At 46.6% G+C, this 21,805-nt stretch overlaps 1 protein-coding gene across 1 annotated transcript in view; it reads left to right on the forward strand.

Moving 5' to 3' along the window:
• SLC35D1 (solute carrier family 35 member D1) overlaps positions 1 to 21,805 on the forward strand; it is a 56,168-nt gene that overhangs the window by 23,920 nt on the left and 10,443 nt on the right. The window contains exons 9-10 of the mRNA XM_051999472.1: positions 16,928 to 16,995; positions 20,962 to 21,040. Coding sequence (XP_051855432.1) covers positions 16,928 to 16,995; positions 20,962 to 21,040 — 147 coding nt within the window. The remainder of the gene's footprint in view (positions 1 to 16,927; positions 16,996 to 20,961; positions 21,041 to 21,805) is intronic.

The raw sequence follows: 21,805 nt of genomic DNA on the forward strand, positions 1-21,805 counted from the left end.
TCGGGGGAGGTTTTCTGGAGGCAGTCTTAGTTGCAGTTGAAAGTAATAATCACCCAAATGCAGCCAGCTGGTAAAAATACAAACGTTTATTTTCTCCTTTCAAAGTAGCCCGGTTAGTTGAGGCCTATCTCTCTGGTTCCAAGAGCTTTTGCAGATTGTCCTTTGCTTCTGCCTCTGCTTTCTTCAGCCTTCAATCCAGCTCCACTCTTCATGTAATTCTGCTGAAATCTGTCCGAGAGCCTCTGTCTGTTTCTTTTATATGAGAGAGAGAGGGATTATGGGTTTTCTCCCATAGTGCTCTCTGGCTCTAAGAGCTTCAAGAGAGGTGTGAATTCACAAAGTTACAAAGTTTACTCTGTGAATCTCTCATACTTGTGAACTCCAATGAGTAAAGGTGCAAACACAAGCATTGTATTAATTAGTTCTACTTAGTACCTTGTTTCAGGTTCTGGCCCAAAACATCTTCTTGTAAGAGCAGATCAATAATCTATCAACTCTAATGAGTTAGCAGTTTGTAAAGATTCCAACATGTTGGGTCATAAAAAATCGTGAGTCAGGTTGATGAGTTTATTAATTAGTTGTCACATGCAGTAACCATAATGGGTACCTCTTTTGGTAGCCCAGGCAAGGGACCACAGAATTCCCCTTGATTACCCCAATTTTGGTAGCCCTGCTCAGACAACATTGGCTCTTTCCCTTTACCAGTCACTGTTCCCCACCTGACAAGGTGTTGACGTGAGACTTTTTCCTTCTGCTGGAGATATTCTGTTTTCCAGACCATCCAGAGGTCTCCTGTACACACAATCCTGTAGTTTATCAGCAACTTCCTTGGCTCCTTTTTCTGTTTTGCAACCTTGTAGATCAGCCCAAATTATTCTCCCTTATTACAATATTCTGTCATATCCAGTGCAGAAGTTTTACCCTTCAGATCCTAAATCCTGGTGAAGTGAAGACTGCAGGATCTCCAGATCCTTTCCACCTCTAAAATCTCTGAGCCCATGAAAGGCAGCGTGGGGCAGTGGGAAGTGCCATAGATTTGGAGACAGAGGACCCAGATTCAGCCTTAACTCTACCTGGCTTGCTTTTGAGCTCTCTGGGCTTTAGTTTATTCCCTGGAAAATGAGGGTTTTGGACTGGATCATCTCAAAAGTCCCTTCTAGCCCTGACTCTGAGATCCAGGCAGATAAAATATAGCTCAGAAATTTTAAGGCTTGTGAATTCTCAATTTGAACTGACATCGATTTCGCGTGTATGGAACAGGGTCCCCAGACAGTTTCCGCTGTATTCCATAAGTTCTTAGAAGTCTAATCTTGCCACAACTGGTAAATTCGTCCTCCTAAATCAGGTCCCTCCCCCACTGAAGAAACTGGAGTTGCCCCAGGTTTCAAGAAGCCAGTGTAGACATGGCCTTAAGGCCCCCAACAAGCTGGCTCTAACCTCTGAACCTTCAGCCTTGTTTCGCTTTCAGCCCTTTCCTGGAGCTGTGCTCACCAGCGTCCTGGGCTCCCTCCCCTTAGTTCTCCTGGCTTGGAGTGTGCCCTCTCCCCAGCTCAGCCTTCTCAAAGACTCATTTCCTCAAAGACTGAACTCTGGTCTCAGGTGTTGTTCATCCACTGGCCTGACTTTCATGTACATAATAGGTTCTTGACAAAATTTCAGTCTTTATTAAGTGCCTAAGCTAGGGCTGTAGAGAGAGATAGAGGATGCAACAGACGGTTAAGACGATGTATTTATGTCCTACAAAGCACCGGGTTTGATTGGGGCCGACCACGTGGGATTTCCCCTAGTGCCACAGGATTATCCATGCGCCATCGAGGAGAAGCCCCTAGATCTGGGCCTAATGCTGGTGTCCTCCCTGTTCATTTGGAAGGCGGCTACCTGGAGCATCTCTTTCCCTTTACGAAGGAAGAAGGGCAGAACAAGAGACTTGGCTTAAGGCCATAAACAAAGGACTAAGTGTCAGAGGAGATTTGAAGCCTGGCCCAGAGCAGCCTGGCCCAGCGCCTGGCCTAGCTCTTTCCTCACTTGCTAACTGGCAAATTATCTGACCTCTCTTGAAAAGGAGGCTCCAAATCCTTGCATCCCGCCCTTGCCCTGAGCATCATTCCATGCCCTGGAGTATTCTAGTCTTCAGATGATTTATTTGTCTTCAATAACCCTTGGGTAAAAACCAGTCCCCAGGGAGATAAAAGCAGATAAAAGGCACCTGTATCAAAAGACAAATCAGTTCACTAGGAAATTCCCTGGAGGCTCTGAGGAGGCCCCTCCAAAGTCTTGGAGCTCTCTTTAAAAACCCTTGTCCAAAGAACACACGCCTAGAGCCTAGATCAGCCACCTGGGCTGAGCGATCCCAAATGGGCCCGGGTGCACTCCTGGCCCATCCCATGTACTTCGTAAGTCCCTTTCCCGAGATGTTGTGGGCAGGAGTGATTCCCTGAGTGGCCTCCCGTTGGGGCTGAGCCACTCTGCTTCTGTCCGCTGTTCCTTGGAAAGCGACTTGCTTTCTCGTCCTCCACACTTTCCGATAGCTCTTCCAACTCGTCTGGCCTAGATCTGGAGATCCGGATTCACCTCCAGGCCACAGTGAGCTGGGGAGGAGAACTCTGTGGGTGGAGTTCTAGGGAAACAGTCTGAGAGCCGAGAATAGGGAAGAAAAGGCCTCCTGGAAATGAGTGGGATGGGAGTTGAGTTTGGGCCCCGGCCGAGCGGAGTCTGAGGGGTGGGGGCGGGTGAGAATGGGCCGCAGAGAGCCGGGAAATCCACGCTGGTGTGGCCGGCCTGGGCCGCCTCTGGGTGGGCAGCGGCCCGGAAACGGCGGAGGCAAACGGGCGATTGGAAGTTTCCAAAAGGCAGGCGGACAGAGGCCCGGAGCGGACAGAGGCCCGGAGCAGGCAGCCCGGCTCGCTCCCGGGGAGACAGGTTACAAAGTAATCCGTGGGGCGCTTGTGCGAGAGCAGAGTTCCAGCCCGGCTGGGCGGGGCCTTCTCTGGGAGGAGGCTTCTTCCCGAGGGGAGCTCCCACACACTTTCACTAGAAACTGACTAGTTCAGGTGATACAATGTAACTCCGTGCCGGAAGCCGAGCTCCTTGCGGCCGCCCCCAGCTTTGTTATGGGTGTGCATACATATCGATTCGTGCAGAAATCGTGCCGGGGAAATCTAGTACTTACATGTTTATTTCTAAGTAAATCAATTTCTTATTGTAAATATATGTTTATTTCATGTAAATTGCTAAACACATGCTAATTTTATAAATATATAATTGTCCTTCATTAGAATTAGTTTTCTTTGTAATCTTGGGCATTTATTTTATGCATTTGAAAACCTGATTCTAAGGAAGTGTTACACGTATTAATTTTATAAATATATAATAATTGCACTTCATTAGAATTAGTTTCCTTGGGTATTTATTTTATGCATTTAAAAACGTGATTCTGAGGAAGTATAGCAGGTGTTAATTTTATAAATAAATAATAATTGCACTTTATTAGAATTAGTTTCCTTTGTAATCTTGGGTATTTATTTTATGCATTTGAAAACCTGATTCTGAGGAAGTATTGCACGTGTTAATTTTATAAATATATAATAATCACACTTCATTAGAATTAGTTTCCTTTGTAATCCTGAGTATTTTATGCATTTAAAAAAGTGGTTCTGAGGAAATGTTCAAAAATTCCACCAGGAAGCCAAAAGAGTCAAGGCCACACAAACATAATAATAATAATAAAAATAAAAGAATTTTCCCCTTAAAGTACTTACAAAAACCTCAGCAGTTACCTAATTTCTGCTTCAGTTTCCTTATTTGTAGAATGGAGATTAATAGCACCTCCCACCCAGGATTGTAGGGGCCAAAGGAGGTAATAGTAAGTAAAGTGCTTAGCATGTTGCCTGACACACAGTAGGTCTTGTTCAGTCGTGTCCCATTTTTCATGATCCTATTTCAGGTCTTCTTGGAGAAGATACTGGAGTGGTTTGCTATTGCCTTCTCATGCTCATTTTATAGAGGGGGAAACTGAGGCCAGTAGGGTGAAGTGACTTGAATTTGGTCACCCAGTTAGTGAGGGTTTAGGGCCAGATTTGACTTTAGAAAGATGAGTCTTCCTGACTTTCTCGACTGTATCTTCTATCTGCCCTGGACACAGTCAGTGCTATGTCAACATCAGAATTTATTATTATTATTGGTAATGGTGGTGATGGTGATAGTAGTAATAGTGGCACTCATAACAAACACTGATCATTTTTAATCATTGGCTTATGGATTTAGTGCCATCTAGTCCAAGCCTTTGACTTTTACAGATGAGGAAAAATGAGAGTAGGTGACTGGACTGGCCCAGGTGATAAGTAACAGAATGTTAATTGAACCGGGCACCTTTTAACTCTGAATTTATTTACCTTTCCACAGTCCTATGGGGTTATTTTGGAAAAAGAAATACCCTGCTTAAAAGAGACAGACACATGTTCTCATTCTCATATTCATCCATTCTCTCTCTCTCTCTCTCTCTCTCTCTCTCTCTCTCTCACACACACACACACTCTGAAAGTAATATGTAGAATTTATTCCATACTTTTGTAACCAAAAAACCATCACAAACCCATGAGAAATGTGTTGCCAAACAGAGCAAAGGGAAAAAATGGCATCCTCATGTCAGAAGGAATCCATGTGTGTGGAATTTGTTTTCCTACTGTTTAAATTCAGAATTAAAAAAAAAATTATTTTCAGAAAAGGGAAAAACCCTCTTTTTTTTTTGCCAGAAAAAAAGTTTTTCATTGAAGTGATTTCCCTTGGAGTGGTTTCTGACTGGTGCTAGACAGTTGTTAAGTACTTAGCTGGGATCCAGGTTCAGATGGGGAACTTTCTGCTACATTTATATTTTCCATCTTTGCCTAGGACCTGGGGCCTTAGAAACTAAAGAAGAGGTCTGGGGCCTCTTGTTTTGTTTGGACAGAGGGGGTCTCGGCTCATTGGACTCCTGCTATCCTTTCAGTAGGTAACCATCAGGACAGCTGAGTTCTGGACTCTTGGGCTTTCTGTATGGAGGGAGGGGGAGCTGCATCTGATGCTCCCCTCCTGTACCCCCATACTTGAAGCCGGAGATTCTTTTGGCTTTAGGTCAACTCCTCTTCCAACCTCACTGTCCCTTTTAACCTTGAATCCCTTTGAAATGTTACCTAATTGGAAGGATTATCGGATTGTAGTGGGATCCTAGAACTTGGCTAGCAGGGACCTTTAAGATCTGGCCCTACCCCCTCACTGATGGCTGAAACCAAGACCCAGGTAGGTTTAGTGACTTGTCCAAAGTCTCACTGATAATGATCTTGAGTTATTTCTCTAAAGAAGGCAAGAACTCAGTTGCCAATTTGGTAAGCATTTATTAGGCCCTTAATATATGCCAGGCACTATGCTGAGTGCTGGAAGGATAAATAACACAATAATAAACAAAAAGAAAGTTCCTACCCTTAAAGGGCTTAATTTTTTTTTTTTGGGGGGGGGAGGAAGACAGCACTTAAAGGGGACTGAAAAGCCCGTATTTTCCCGAGCCAGAGGCATCTTCCAAGACTCGAAGGCTGTATGTGAGGAATGGATGGGAAGCCTGAGGAGGAGTGGGGAGAGGATGGAAAGAGTGAGCCAGGAAACCTTGGGTTCTACTCTTGCCTCTGAATTGCCACAGCTATGACTGGATCTCACTGTCTCCCCTGTGCTATGGCCAAAGGTGTCAAACTCACACCCCCGAATCCACAGAACTCCAGACCTCCAGGCAGAAACAGAACAAAATCGAATTGGGAAGTGTTTAGCTAAATAAATATACACTGAAATGGAAGTAATGGGTTTTCGAAGTCACTGTGCTGCCCTCCTGTGCTTTTTGAGTTTGAGCCTGCTGCTATTAGGCAGATTATTGTCTCTGATTGGCTGTAATGGAGGATATTTCCTTACTGGGATTTCCTTCTTGCCAAGGAAATATAGTAAATATACTATACTATAATATACTACACTATACTGTACTATAAACATACTATATATATAATATAAATAAATATATAACTATAAATATACTACACACACACACACAACAGAGATATAGTAAAAGGACAATTTTTACTCCTGGCCCAATGCTAGGTGTGGGGTACACAAAGACAAAATTAAACAGAGTTTGCCTTCAAGGAGTCTATATTGTCCAGGGGGAAGGAGGAGACAGTGGCAGTCAGTGTATAAATATAAAATGTCACCCAGGGGCAAGGCAGTGGGAGGGAGGGGTAAGACATGCATTAACACTTGGGAGAATCAGCAAGGGCCTCCAGGACTGGGTGCTCCTTGAGCTGATAAGGAGACCTGGGCAGGAAGAGGAAAATTTGGCATGCAAGTTTGTAGTCCTAGGGACTGGGCAGAGAATGAAAGCCTTGGAATTGGCTTTCTATTTACCTTTAAAAGGGGGGCACTTATTTTTATTCCAGGTTCCTCAGTAGGTCCTAGACCTGCCAGGAAATAATCGACTTTGTCTTCAGTTTCTACTTATAAAATGTTCCGTATTCTAGTCCCGGAGTGTGAGAGGGAGGCCGGCCTGCCTTATGCTTGGAAGGAAGAAAAGTCACCTGGACTGACAATGGTGGGCAGCTTTGCTGAGCATCAGTCAGTCCAGAGGATCTGCTGTGCTATTCCACTCTCCTTGCCCACAGCCAGTGGGTGTCACTTACCAGGCTGGGGGGACTGCGTCTCCTGGGCCTGCTCCCAGCAGGATGGGCTGGAGAGGTGTTCTCCAGGAGCCATCGGAGAACAGAGCCCATCTGTCTGGCCGCACAAGGGCGGCCCTGTAGCCTGCCAGTGTGGGATAATGTCTCCATTATGCAACCTTATAAATTACAAGCCTTGGATGAGTTTTATGGGAGCTGGCCGCAGCCTGAATTCCGTACCTGGCGGCTGCCTCCTAAGCTCTGGTGACTGAGAGAAATGAGTGTTCTTGTTTTTATTTGTTTACCTAAACCTTTTCACAGCGCCTGTGCCAGGGCCAGCAGCCTCTCCAGGGCAGCCCTCGTAGTCTCTGAGCCTATAAATTCCACTGACCTGATAACTGCAAAATTGTAAGGCGATTCCTTCTCCTTTGATGATTAGGCAGCCTTTTGAAGCACTCCAGCTATTTATCCAGCCGGTAAAATAAAGTCTCTTGGCCTTCTGGGATATGTGTTACTTTAAAATTTTAAAAAGAAAATTCAATTCAGTTAAAAATTTTGAAAATTAATATCTTGTATTTTTACATCGCCTTCATTTCTTTCATTATCCCTCCTCTTCCTCCTCCCATCTGATATCCGTTGTTATAAAAATTTGTTTAGAGGGAAAAAAAACTCACTTATATCAACTCTAACAGTATTTACAGTTTAGCAAATAAATATAGGAGACTGACTCACTTCATCTCTGCCTCATTTTCCTCATCTGTAAAATGGGTAATAATAGCATTTTCCTCTCAGGGTTGTTGTGACAATCCAATGAGATAATATTGATAAAGCAGTTGGCAAACCTTTTAAAAAGCCATTTAAATATGAGCTCTTATTTTTAATAATAATAATAATAATCAACCAAATTGGTCTAGAGCCAAATTGTGCTTCATATTATTATCTTATGTTCTCAGAGTTAGGAGAGAACCCAAACCCACCTTTGTGGGGGTCTTTAGGGCACAAAGGTAAAATAACATGTAATAAGTTGATGATGAAAGTCATCATGTTACTGAGCCACCATCTGCAAAAATGATCATTTTCCTGCTCCTTTGTCTTCAGATGATTCATCAGAGCTTTGTGGTACTTAATCTCATTAAGTTTTTCAGGCCATTCTATTGCACAAATAAACTAGAGTTTAAGGACTAGAAGAGAGCTTAGTAAGAGAGCTGTAGCTTCCACTCCAGGAGGCCCACTGTGCTCTTCCCTTCTCACCCCAAGGCTGGAGTATTAGGCTCAGTCAGTTCAGCTTAGCAGAATTTAGGAAAGTGAAAGCTTCCAGAGCTTCCAGGATGGAGCCCCCCATGTGGCAGAGCTAGACTTGGGAGAGGTCTTAGAGGTCCCTCCTACAGGATGGTTAATCTGGAAGGACCATCGTTGGGTACTTTGTGGTGTAATTCTCATCCAGGTGTGGCTTGCTAAGGTCTCTTCCCATTCTAAAATTGTGATCATCCCAATTTGCCCAAGGTCACACAGCTGATAAGTAGTGAAATACTAAAATGGCAGAGTTGGAAGGCCCTCAGAGGTCATTGCCAGGGGCCATTTAACCTAGAGAAGAAAAGTTCTGCATGGATGGATGTATATGTGCCGGGGGAAGGATACTGAGCGTTGTCTCTAAGTAGGTGAAGAGCTGTGAGAAGGAAGAGGGATCGGATTAGCAGCACTCCTCATTTCTTTGTTGTTTGTCCATCTTGGAAACGATGAGGGACTGGCAAGTGATTTGGAGTTAAGGGAGGGAAGGTGTGCAAAGTCATCAGTCTCACTCTCCTCCGGAGCCATCTGGGTCCAGTGGCAAGATACAGATCAGGCTGAAGGTAGAACTGGAAAAATAATAATGATAAGAATTTCCAGGAAGCACATTTACACTCGACGTAAACAAAAATGTTCTAACAAGTTGGGGCAGCTCAAAGAGCTTTGGAAGAGTTGCTTTGGAAGGCAGGGGCTTTCTCATTGCTGGGGGGTTCAGTTTGAATGACCACTTGCTAGGGACGTTATTGGGGGAAGGGATGGGGAGAATTTCCTAGACACGGTGTACTCCTCTTGTCCTGACAACTCAAATCCAGGGTTTCTGACTCCCAAATTTATGTCAAACTCTTTCTGTGCTGCTGCCATTACTCGGTCATCGGTCAGTTGGGGAACAAACTATGTGTCAGTAATATGGAAATATGATTAATATATTTGCGTATATATATATATATATATATATACATATATATATATATATATATATATATCAGATTACTTGTCATCTTGGAAAGGGCAAGAGGGAGAAAGAAAATGTGGAACTCAAAAATCTCTAAGATGGAAAACTATCTTTACCTATAATTGGAAAAAAATAAAATAACGATTTACATAATAAATGGAGGGGATGAGCAATGAGTCAGGAGCTTTGCTCAGCATGATATGAAGAAAGGGAGAAACCAGTCTGCTGTCACAGAGTTCACATTTCTAATAGATTAGAATAACCGGGTAAATACAACATATAGACACAGTAGAGGAACCTATATCTCAGCGGGGATGGCTTTAGTGACTTGTTGGGGAGGGGTCTTTTCTTTAAGATGGCGGGGTTTGAACTGAATCTTGCAGGGAGCTGGGAATCCCGAGAAGGTGGAGGTGAATAGGAGGCTGAGAGAAGTGCCAGTGAGTTGGAGCTGCTAGAGCTTAGAATACATAGATGGGTATCAGGCTTGGGGGTCTGGCAAGGTGGGAAGGGACCTTGATTTAAGACAATACTTTTAAAAGTGAACCTTGCTAGAGGCTGCTAGATGGCGCAGTGGATAGAGCACCAGCCCTGAAGTCAGGAGGACCCGAGTTCAAATGTGACCTCAGATACTTGATACTTCCTAGCAGGATGACCCTGGACAAGTCACTTAACCCCAATTGCCTCAGCAAAACAAAACAAAAATAAACAAATAAAAACCCTGAACTCTGCTGCCCTTGGCTGTAGAGAATTTCTAGCATTTATTTCCAAATGGCAGATTGGAGGATCCAGGTTAGAATTCAGTTCCTATCTCTGGATTTCTGGTGAGAGAATCTGCAAAGACCTACAGAACCATTCTCATTCAGCCTCTCTCCTTTCCACCCATTCAAAGATGATTGGTTCATTTTTAGATTTTCAGGAAACTAGCTTAGGGTCAGGGTCAAAGCTACGGTTTGGGGATGAATTCTGTAGAGGACCAGCAGTGGAAATGGCTCCACATTTGGAGGCAGAGGACCCAGGTTCAAATTCCTGCGTCCCTGGAGAGAGCCCTGAGGACTCCCCTTGGAGAGGTTTGGGAAAGCAGCCAGAATTGGCAAGGATTCAGGGAAAATCACTGAAGCAACCTTTTGCAATAGAAAGGATCAGTAAACTTGGAGACAGAAGACCTGGGTTTAAATCCTACTTTTTTGTCACTACTTGTATGTTCTTAGGAAAATCGTTCTCCTCTGTGTCTCAGTTTCCTTATTTGTAAAATGATCTTTAGATTTCCTTCTATTTTTAAATCTTCTGTGTTTAGCTGTGTTTTTCCTCCTTGGAGATCAAGATAGAGACTTTTATTTCAAACTTAGTAAAAAAAAACCTCTTTTATCTTTATTCAACACCAAATAAAATTTCCACACAATAGGACAAAGAAGGAGGATGGTACTTGAAATCACAAATCCCTATTATCTGCGAGTTGGTTTTCTTTTGTAAATGTATACTAATTTTGAAAATTGTTTCTAAGAGAACTCCAGCAAATCCTGGAAACTTCCCATGCTAATGAGTGAAGTGTTTTGTCTCTAGACCCCAGCTTCTTAAACTATGGGTTGCACCCCCATAGAGGGTCTCATCACGGAAGATGAGGGTTGGGAAACTGACTTATTGCCAGTAAATGTTTGATTTGTATGCCTGTTTTATATACCTATATTCCCTGGGTCATGTACAAATTTTTCAGGCAAAAAGAAGTTGCGAGTAGAAAACTTTAAGCTCTGCTCTAGACAATGAGCCCAGTTTCAGCACCCAGGAAAAGCAAGGCTTCTTTCTACATCTCCTAACTCAACTACAAAGCCTCTGTATAAACAGTGCTCCCCCTTTCCCTCCTCCCCTCCCATCTTTAGCCAGGAGGTAGCAGATCCAAGCAGCTTCTGGCCAAAATTTAAACTTAAAAACTATAAGAAACCCTGCTCTAGCCAATGAGCCCGGCTTCAGCACCCAGGAGAAGCAAAGCTTCCTGACTCAACTACAAAGGCTCTGTACAAACAGTGCTCCTCTCTCCCTGCCCCCTCTCCCATCTTTAGGCAGGAGGTAGCAGATCCAAGCAGCTTCCGGCCAAGGCAGCCTGGGCCAGCTCCCCGGCTAATTATGCTGCGTTCCTTTGAGCTGGGTAGGTGTGCAGAGGTTCTCTGGGTCATGTTACACTTTGGGAACCGGAGCCCACATTCAGCCTGAGCAGAAACCTCAAACCAAGCCCTTTGTGGACTTTTTCTGTAATCATGGCCCCAGCTCAACCCAGATTTCAGATTGTGGGCCCTGTGGCCAGGATTCTTGCCAATTGTAGCTGCTTTGGGGCTCACCGGGAGATGGACGTCTCCAGGGGAAGTTCTTCTCAGGGCTGTCTCCAGGGGCACAAGCTGCAATCAGTAACCTCTTTGAATAAATGAATGAACAAGTGGAAATTCATTTGTTTTTACTAAGCTTACTGTGCTACATGAAGGGTCAGCGTCTGAAGGCAGAGGCAGCCCTGCTCACAAGAAGCCTCTGTTCTAATTGGCAGGGGCTGTTAGCCCTTTTTTTTGGGGGGGGGTGGACCCCTTGTGTGGGTAGTCATTTTGGGGAAGTCTATGAATTGTGTTTTTAAATGTAGAAAATAAAATGCATAGAATTACAAAGAAAACCAATCACATTGAAATGTAGTTATCAGAATTTTATTTCTAAGTACGAGGATCCCAGCTTAAATCTGGTAACAATAGGACACGACTCATCTAAAGCACCAGACCTGAGAAGATGGAAGCCAGAGAGAAGGGGATGGATACCCTGAAAGATGGTGGGGTACCCTGCAATCGTGGGCTTGGGGAGAGCTCCCCACTCACGACCGCAAGGGACCCAGGGCTGCGAGGAGACACATTTAGACCAATGGTCACAAAGTCACAGAGCTGGACTGGCCCTTGGAGGTAGCTGAGTCCCCTTTTACAAGGGAAGAAACTGGCCCAGGAACATCATGTGATTTCTGTCTTGCTCGCCCAGCAAGATCCGGGTGGTCCAACCAGGAGCCGTCTTGTTCCTGGCTCAAGGTTTTGTGCGTGTCCCCGAGGATTCTGCCTTGTATCTATCGGCACATCTGTGATCAGGGAAGGAAGGGAGGAGAATAAGCCTTTATTAAGTGCCTACTGTGCTCCAGCAACCAGAAAATTGGGAAAACAGATTTTCCCCTCTGCCATGTTCATTCTTTCACTTATTTCCAACCTCCCTGTCTACTGGATCCTTCCCTGCTGCCTCCAAACACGCCGTCTCCCCATCCTGAAACCCCCCTCGCTTGATCCATTCTTCTCTCATTCCATTTTTTCCTTCTGCCCTTTGTAGCTATCTACAGCGAGCAGCTCCACTTTCCCTCCTCTTCCTCCCTTTGTAATAGGAATCTATGCTTCCCTTGGCCACAAAAATCAAGATCAGGTCTGACCTTGCCTCTCCCCAGCTCAGTAAATTCCTGTGGCTCCTTCTTGTTTCCAAGATTAAATACTGCTTGGTTGGCAAGCCCTTTCCAACCCCTCCTCCCCCCTTCCCAGTCTTATACCTCATTCCCACCGCCAGGTTCTTGGATCCAAGACATGGGCTCCCTGGCTACTCCAGCATTTTCTGACTGCCCCTCACTCCTGTCCTGGAAGGCCCTCCTGACCTCCCAGGCTTCCTTTAGGCAATCCCCCTCCTCTAGGAAGCCTTCCCTGACCCCTCTGAATCCCAGCCTGCCCTCTGGCATTTGTTTCCTATTTATCCTGGGTTTATAGAGCTTATTTCTAGAGATGTGCCTGTCTCCCCCATGACTAAGAGGTCTCTGCGAGCAGGGACTGTCTCTTCTGCCTCTCTTTGTATCCCCAGTGCTTGGAACACAGTAGATGTTTAATCTATGCTGATTAATTAATAGATCTTAGCCTCCCAGGACCTCAGTTTCCTTACCTGTAAAATGAGAACATCGGATCAGGAGGCTCTTCAGTCTCTCCCAGGTCTAGGATTCCGTGACCTCCCTGAGCCCATTTCTCATATCTGTAAAATGGAGCTGGGGACCCTGTCCCGTTTATCCCCCAGGTGGTGGCTGGGCTCATGAATGCCAAGTGCTTTGTAGACTTTAAAGTGCTGTTATCGCATCAGGAACCAGAAGGGACCTCCGGAAGTAGCCAGCCAACAGCCGAGAGAGAGACAGAGACAGAGACAGAGACAGAGACAGAGACAGAGACAGAGACAGAGACAGAGACAGAGACAGAGACAGAGACAGAGAGAGAGAGAAAGAGAGAAGGGGAGGGAGGGAGATAGTGAGAGAGAGAGAGGAGAGAGAGAGAGAGAGGAGAGAGAGAGAGAGAGAGAGAGAGAGAGAGAGAGAGAGAGAGAGAGAGAGAGAGAGACAGAGACAGACAGACAGACAGACAGACAGACAGACCTCTCCCCCAGGTACCCAGGTTAGGGAACATCAGCTGGTGTGATCTGAACTCAGGCCCTCCCCCCTGCAGAGCCAGCTCCCTTCCCGCTGCCCATCCGCCTCATTCTCCCTTAACGTTCTGCCCCCCGTGCCCCAAGGCCCGGAGTTTGGGGCAGGCAAGTTGTCGTTCTAGAATCTGTCACCGTGACTCGGAGTCACAGATCTGTTACAGAAAGGAAGCTGTTGAGTCCCCTCCTTTCTCCCCATTTCACAGATGAAGAACTGTAGATACAGGGACTTAGCCAGCATCCCTCAGATAGCAAGTGATAGGGGAGGGTTTGAACCCTGGCCCTCTGCCTCCCAAATCCAGCGTTCTTTCTGCAGGTAATGACAGCTAAGCTTTATCTAGCACTTAAGCAGCACAACAGGCAGCGAGGCAGCCTGGTGGCCAGAGCGCCAACCCTGCATGCAGGAGGACCCGAGTTCAAGTGTGGCTTTAGACCCTTCTAGCTGGGTGATCCTGGACAAGCCATTGTCCTCAGTTTCTTGTAAAATGATCCAGACAAGGAAATGGTCAACCAATATCTTTGATAAGGAAACTCTAAATGGCGTCATGAACAGTCAGACACAGCTAATTGACTAAACAACAAAGGGTCTCTCTCCCGCTCCCCTTTGTTCTTCCTGCTCCTCCACTTCCTCAACCTTCTCTCTCTCTCTCTCTCTCTCTCTCTCTCTCTCTCTCTCTCTCTTTCTCTGCCCCCCCTCCCCCCTTTCGCCCTCCATGCCTCCATACAAATAGGTGCTGTTATCCCCACTGAGGAGGCTGAGTCTGGGACAATTTTAAGTTATTTGAAGTGATACTATATAAAATGTTTTGAAAGCTTTAAAGTTACATCAATTGGTTACCATTTATTAAGATTAATTACTGTGTTTCAATTCTGTGCCTTAACCTAAGGTTAGTTCATTCCTTAGGTAGGAATCATCACTATTATTTCAAGCTGCCATTATTATCCCCATTTATCAGATGAGGAACCGAGGCAGACGGCAGTTAAGTAACTTGTTCTGAATGACTCAGTCATTAAGTATCCAAGGTAGGATTTGAATCCTCCTCCAAGTCCAGCACACTCTTCTTTGTATCTTTCTTTTCATGTCTTTCTGTGTGGCTTATTTGCATTTTTTTTTATTATTATCCTAGAGATTGTTCTTAGTTCTCATATCCCTCTGTATCAGCCCTTACAAGACAGTTTGGTGAGAAAGACTTTTCTCTACTCGTCCCGTGATCTTTCTGGGCCTCAGTTTACTCACCTGTGAGCTCAGAAGGCTGGGTTGGGCGCCTTCTCAGTTCCCTCCCCGTCCTGCATTCACCTCTCCATAGAACGCAGGTGAATCCTCTCCCAGTCGGACTCCATCTCCACATCCACGGGGACTATTTTCCCTCTCCAGCCTGGGTGGCCGTCTCCAAAGCGCTGATGTCTTGATTTTTCCACCCCTCCCTCATTTCACTTTGCACAGGCTATTTCATCAAGGCAGGTTCTCTCAGTGCGATCTGGCCCTGCTCCTTGGCAGCCAGATGGCCTTTAGGACTGACTTTGGCAGCAGGATCAGGGCCCTGTAGATGCACCTCCTGGTGCTTCCATCTGAACCCATTTCTAGGCCCGTCCTTGGAAAACAAAAACATGGAGCCTTCCCCGGAACCTTTTGCAGCTTGGGTGCCCCATCGCAGTTTCCTGGTTGTCGGTACAACCTCAGCCAAGGTGGCCCTTTGGAAGCCACAGGAGAGCTTGGAAGCTCTTGGGTAGATGACCTTTTTCTAGTAAGGAGGATTCTGGGAAGGATCTTGCCAGCAGGGACTGAGAGAGAGATCCCCCCCTGTGATTGTCACAGGACGATCTATTCCCATTGCTTTGATAAAGATGGGACTCCTAGGACATAACTTCCTCTTGCCATATAACCTGGAAATTCCGACTCTACTCCCTGGTTCCGGCCACACTGTTTAAATGCCAAATGTATGCTTGCCCCAAAATTTATTTTCTGGAGAACTCACACGGGGCCGGCGCTCACAAGGACGTCAGAAAAACAGCGCAAGGACACCCTTGAGGTCTCTCTGAAGAGCCTTAGATTGGATTGTGTGACCGGGAGATACGGGACCACCGGGCCCGGTGGCCCCTCCTCAGGAAGGACAGAATGAGCCCAAAGGAAGCGTGGGACGGGCAGGATTAGAGAGTCTGTCCCAACGTTCTCGGGGATTGCTGATGTCCGACCCAGGGCGGAGCGTTTGGAGCTCGTCCTGCTGGGATCAGCCACGGTTGGGCCCTGTAACCCTCTCTAACATGGGGTGTTGTTCGCGTCCTCTGGGAAAGGAGGAGGGGACAATAAGCAGCCATTGCGTCAGACACCCTGCTGAGTCCTGGGGGTACAGAGAGATTGGGAGACAACGTGTCCTTCAGTGCCGCAGAGATGGAAGGGAAGCTCAGAGAGGAAAGGGCCACAGCTGGGGCTGCAGGGACACAGGAAAGGCTCCTGCAGGAGGATTTGGGCCGAGACTCCAGGGAAGCCAGAGAGCTTTAGCGGTGAAGGCACAGGGACGTCCCCGGCGGCACAAACAGTCCATCAACACCTAGCAAAGCCGCTGGTGGGCTCGGGGTCTAGAGCTCTGAACCTGGAACCAGGAAGAGCAGAGTTCGAGGCCTCCACACATATCTTTGTGACCCTGGCCAAGTCACTTACTCTCTGTCTTCCTCAGTTTCTTCACCTATGTGTTTTATTTTGTGTTTGAAAGCATGATTCTGAGAAGGGACTCCTAGGCTTTCCCAATCTGCCAGAGGCGACCGTTACTCACAAAAGGTGGAGAATCCTTCCGGGTGGTCTTTGAAGGTGGAATCATCTCATAAATGAAGAAGCTGGGAGCCAGGGGAGGGAGGGCACTTGCTTCCTGCCATGTTCATCTGGTTTGATGATCATTTACAGTGGGGTCTCTTCCTCCATCTGCCTGGCAGGGAGATCCTTTGCTACGATCTCATTTCAAGAACTTTGCTTCTTAAAATTGTTGTCCCTATTGGTGAGTCTCTCTCTCTCTCTCTCTCTCTCTCTCTCTCTCTCTCTCTCTCTCTCTCTCTCTCTCTCTCTCTCTCTCCCTCCCTCCCTCCCCCTCTTTTTTTGCTGAGGCAGTTGGGGTTAAGTGATTTGCCCATAGTCACACAGCTAGAAAGTATTGTCTGAGGTGGGAGTTGAACTCGGGTCCTCCTGACTTCAGGGCTGGTGCTCTATCCACTGCACCACCCAGCTGGGGCAGCTAGATGGTCCTGAATCTCTTTTGCCTGAAATTCCTACACTCTACTGTGGGTGGAAGGAAAACATCATTTTTTCTGCTTCTGAAAATATTTCCTTCTTGCACGTTGGACGCCATCTGGAGAGGGACGATTAGGGAGAGGAGCCAAAGATGCCGTTGAGTTGGCCCAGGAGCACTGGTGCCCTCAGCGGGGCTCAGCTTGTTTCCCTGTGGGGAGGAGACTGGGGAATCCAAACCCTCCCCCACAGCTGCTGCTCGGTTCTGCTGTCCTTGGAACGTCCCTGGGGCGCTCGGGGGGCCGCGGGAAGGAGGTTCGGCTGGATGATCGAGTGTTTGGTTGTGTTTTACAGGCAATAGACTATGACGGCTGGACTGACAGTCTGTTCCTTCTGCAGTTTACACTGTCCTGTGTGATGGGGTAAGTGTTGGGTGCTTTCTGCTGCTCTTGCTACCAGTTGGGAAGCTTGCTTTCTTGGGGAATGATAACCTCTTCTTCCTGCCCCTCCATTGGTTGTATCATAGGAGCTTGTTCCAGGAGCCACCTGACAATGGTTTCAGGGGGTTCTGGGAGCTGCCTGCCAGGGGCTGCAGGGGGTTCTGGGAGCCGCCTGCTAGTGGCTGCTGGGGATCTACTTCTGACCAGCAGAACAGATCATGTGAGAGGATGATAACAGTACAAGGAGACTGGGTGGCAGGTGCAGTCTCTGACTTCCCTCCTCTTCCCTCTTGCCTCCCATTTATTTCATTCCTGATCCACGAGCAACATCTGGTCAGGAAAGGCTGCTTTCCAGTCCCTTCAGGGGCGTTATGATTCCCAGCTATGGGGGCTTCCGAGAACCAACCGGCCCCTTAATGGTACAGTCCCCTTTAGCCCTTTACAGGCTTTCTGGGTTTCACACTGAGGTGTGGTCCTCAGAGGAGCGGAAAGATCCAATCCCATCATTTAATAGATGAGGAAACTGAGGCAGAAGAGAGAAAATGACTTGCCTCTTGTCACAAAGAGCCAGGATTCAGACCCAGCTTGTTGTCTGCGGCGTATCACGCTGTTCCTCAAACACGGTGGCTTTGCAGAGGTCCAGCCTTCCTGCTCTTCTTCAGATCTCTCAGAGCCCTGTCAGTGGGGAGACTTAATCGAGCTCCTTGGTCGTGTTTCATGGCGCGTACCGACAGAACAAAGAATGGGCCATGGCTGCGGAGAGAAGCAGCCCTAGCCAGTGGGAAGAGCATTGATGCTGGGGCGAGAAAACTGGGGTTCAAATCCCACCTCGACTGTCAGAGGCTCAGTGCAGAATGAGGTGATTGGGCTGAATGGCCTCCAAGTGCCTTTCTAGGTCTCCTCTGTGATCCTTGGGAAAGATGTTTCAAGATTCAGGACCCAAGCTACGTGCTCCCTCTGTGTCCTTGATAGTGTGAGGAGATAGAAAGAACTGCAGAGGACTTGGCTTCAAATCTCTCTCTCTATTTTACAATTTATTTTTAATTTTTAGAATAGAGCAAGCATTTCCATAATATAGTGCAATTAAAAAGATTATGGCCCATGAAACTTTAAATCTTCTATGCACAACTTGCTGTTCCTTTCAAGTCTATAACAAAATTATCATGTCATTTTTTTACCCCCCCCCCCATAAATGGCTACCATTAGACACACATATATATTATATATGTTTATATAATGTATATATGTATGTATGTATAATACATATTATATATGTAAAATTATCCTATACTTCTATTAATTGGTTCTTTCTCTGGATGCAAATAGCATCTTTCTTCACACGTCCTTTACAATTCATTTGGGTATTTACAGCAGACAAATGAATCTATTTTCTTAAAGTCATTTTTGGGGGGTTAACTGAATTTCTTTAGTTAATTAATTTAATGATTTCCCCCAGGTACATTCAAAACAATGTTTTTTACATTTTTTTTTTAAAGATTTTTGAGCTCTAGGTTTTTTTCCTGTATCTCCACCCACAATTAAGAAACCCCACATGAAGTTATACAGAACATTTCCATAAAATGGAAGTTGTTGGGTTCAAATCTTACCCGGATTATTTACAATCTTTGCCATCTTGGACTTAACCTCCAAACCTCATTTTCTTCAACATTAAAGTGAAAGATTTGAATGAGATGACCTCAGAAGGCCCTTTTCCCTCCTAAATCTGTGCTCGACAATCCCGTAAACTTCCCTGGGTCTCGGTTTCCTCAAACTGTAAAATGAAGAGCTTGGGCCAGATGATCTCAGGGCCCTTTTCCCTCTTAAATTTGTGCTTGACAATCTTGTGAATCTCCCTGGGCCTCAGTTTCCCCAATTGTAAAATGAAAGGCTTGGACGAGATGACCCCAGAAGGCCCTTCTCATGCCAAAACTTATATATTTGATAGTCCTAAGGGAGAACAGTTGGGTGGTGCAGTGGATAGGGCGCTGGACGTGGTCTCGGGATGACCTGAGACGCCCACTAGTTGGGAGGTCCTGGGCAAGTCACTTAATGCTGTCTGCCTCAGTTTCCTCATCTGTAAAATGAGCTGGACAGGGTCATGTGTTAGGAAGCATCTGAATCAGGATTTGAACTCTGGTCATCCTGATTACAAGTGGCACTCTTACCCACTGAACCCCCAGAGCTTACGGTTCACTGAAACCCCCAGATCTCTGGGAAATGTCGGTCTAGCCAGTCTTTCAGTTAATGTTAATACTCTGGACGTGCTACTGGGCCATGCTGGATACTTAATGTGTCTCCAGAAGGCAAAGGACTCGGCCTGGGCCGGAGAGCCCATCACTCCCCTCCAGATGAAAGCCCCCCGAGACAGTGATGGGACCGAGAGCCATTCAGCCGGAGCCCCCACGGAAGTTTTCCTGGGCCCCTTTTTTTCTGTTTGTTCTGGCCGATGGGCGCGTGGGCACCCTAGATGGGCAAGACGGGTTGGCCCGGCCCAGGCCCCGTGGGGGGAGACTTAGCTCCTCCCGGCCGAGGACGTCAGACCGGGGCTCGGACGAGCATTTTGTGCCGGAACCCATGGCGGGGATGGAAGGGAAAGCGTGTGGCTCTGCGGCTGCTCCAGTTTGGGGGTGACTCCGAAGGGACCCCCTCGGTGGGACCACTGGCTTTTCCACACTGATTCTCCTTAGTCTCATTTTGCTCCCTCCCCTCACACACAGACAGAATCTCTCATCATAATTATAGTTACCCATATTAGATTATAAATACTTATAATTATATCTAACTTATAATTATATTTAATGTTACATGATTACATTTAACTTTATATTATTACAAGTAGATATACGGTAAATACATAATATACATGAGTATGGATATACACAAACACTTCTCTGGGAGGAGGCTTGAGCTAGGTAGCTAATGCCTTTGACGCTAGTTATGTGACCCAGGGCAAATGACTACCTCTCTGGACCTCAGTTTTCTCATCTATAAAATGGGGAGGGTGATATCACCCATTTTCCAGGATTATTGCTGAATCAAATGAGGTGCTATGTATAAAGTGCTTTCCGTGCCTTTAAGCTGTAGGTTTTTACACACTGTTAGGATTACTTAACTTTTCAGAGCCCCACAAAACCCTTCAGATAAGGTTAATGGCTGATCGGCCTTGGGGGATGGAGTCTCCACACTGGGAGCTCTCCGGTCTGAACCACACACACAGACAACCTCACCAACAAGTCCAAGCGTTGCAGAATGGAGGGAACCCTGGGCTAGAACACGTCTCCATGATTTTGCCAAACTTGAGTTCGGACGAGACCCCTACCTCACTGTGATGGTAGAAGAGTGGCTCTGCCTTTCTAAGATACATTCATTCAATAATCATTTATTAAGCACCTACTGTGTGCCAGTAGCTTACATATGCTATTGCATTTGATCTTCCAATAAGAGGTGATTTATTAAACCCCATTTTCTAGATGGAGAAACTGAGGCAGACTTGCATTTAGTAAGCACCTGGAGCAGCAGGATTTGAATTCAGGTCTTCCTAGTTCAAGTTTAACCTTCTGTCTACTGTGTGTTAAGCTCTGGGGGTACAAGAAGCTTATAACCCGAGCAAGCAGCTTACGACCTAAGGGGAGACACGACTGCAGACACGTTTGTACAAAGCTCACTTAGAGGCAGGAGTAACAGGACACAGTGAGCGGAGGGAGGCACCGGGATTAAGGGGCTGAGATTCAAACCCAGAGCCCCCGAGGCCCAGGCCCGGCTTCCTTCCACGGTTTAGACTTAGCTGGGAACCTGTTAGTAAAGTCCCCCTCCTTCCTCCTCCCTCCCCCGCAAGGATGGGTCACAGTGAGTGGGCAGCAGCAGCCATTGTGGGGGGGGAGTCATCTGGACCCCCCAAAGGCTAATGGACCCTCCCAAGGCTAACGCGCTCCCCTCTTCCCCCTCCAGGTTTATCTTGATGTACGCCACGGTGCTGTGCACGCAGTACAACTCCGCTCTGACCACCACCATAGTGGGTTGTATTAAGGTGAGTTGGAAAAGCCCGGTTCCCTCGGGGGCCGGGCCTCCGGAAACCCTTTTTGCTCCCAACGCCAGCCTGGGTGACTCCCTCAAGCTCAACCCCAAACCCGCCAACAGTTTGCAAACAACTGATACTGAAATTTGTCTTCCACGTAGCTTTTACTGATATTGGTGGGCTCTTTTCTTTAATAGTCTTTTTTCTCGCTTCAGTATTTGAATCTCCATCCCTTCATCCTTCATTCTGCCTCAGACGTTTTCCAGCTGGGTGAGCTCTAGGTGCCTCAGTTTCCTCCTCTGTAAAATGGGGTTATATAGCCTTCCTCAGTAGGGTAGTTGAGGGGATCAATTGAGATAACCCAAGCAAAGCACTTTTGAAACCTTTAATCACTCCCTAAGTGCTGGCTATTATGAGTTTAAAGATATAAGAACAAAAAAAGATCTAACAGACGTAAAGGCGCAGGGCCAGGTGGATGGAAGGCAGTGGATTCTGCTGCCCAAGAAGGTTTGCAGTTTCCCTCCTGAGATCCCATGTGGCCGGGGAAGGCGGGCATGGGATGGGGAGACTCTCCCCTCCAGGGCTTTCCGGGGAGTCTCGTTTGGGGAGCTGGTCTAGGACTGGAGCTCCACAAGAGCTGTGAAAGGAAACCATGGAGAAGGGAAACCGGGGCTCTGAATTAAGCTAGGAACAAGTCATTTGTGTCAACTGCCCCGGGAAGCTGGAAACCCACCGTCTGCAGAGCCACGGCCGCCATTGTGGGAGCCCCAAGTGAGC

The sequence above is a fragment of the Antechinus flavipes genome, chromosome 4 (assembly GCF_016432865.1).
Source record: "Antechinus flavipes isolate AdamAnt ecotype Samford, QLD, Australia chromosome 4, AdamAnt_v2, whole genome shotgun sequence".
NCBI classification, from domain to species: Eukaryota; Metazoa; Chordata; class Mammalia; order Dasyuromorphia; family Dasyuridae; genus Antechinus; species Antechinus flavipes.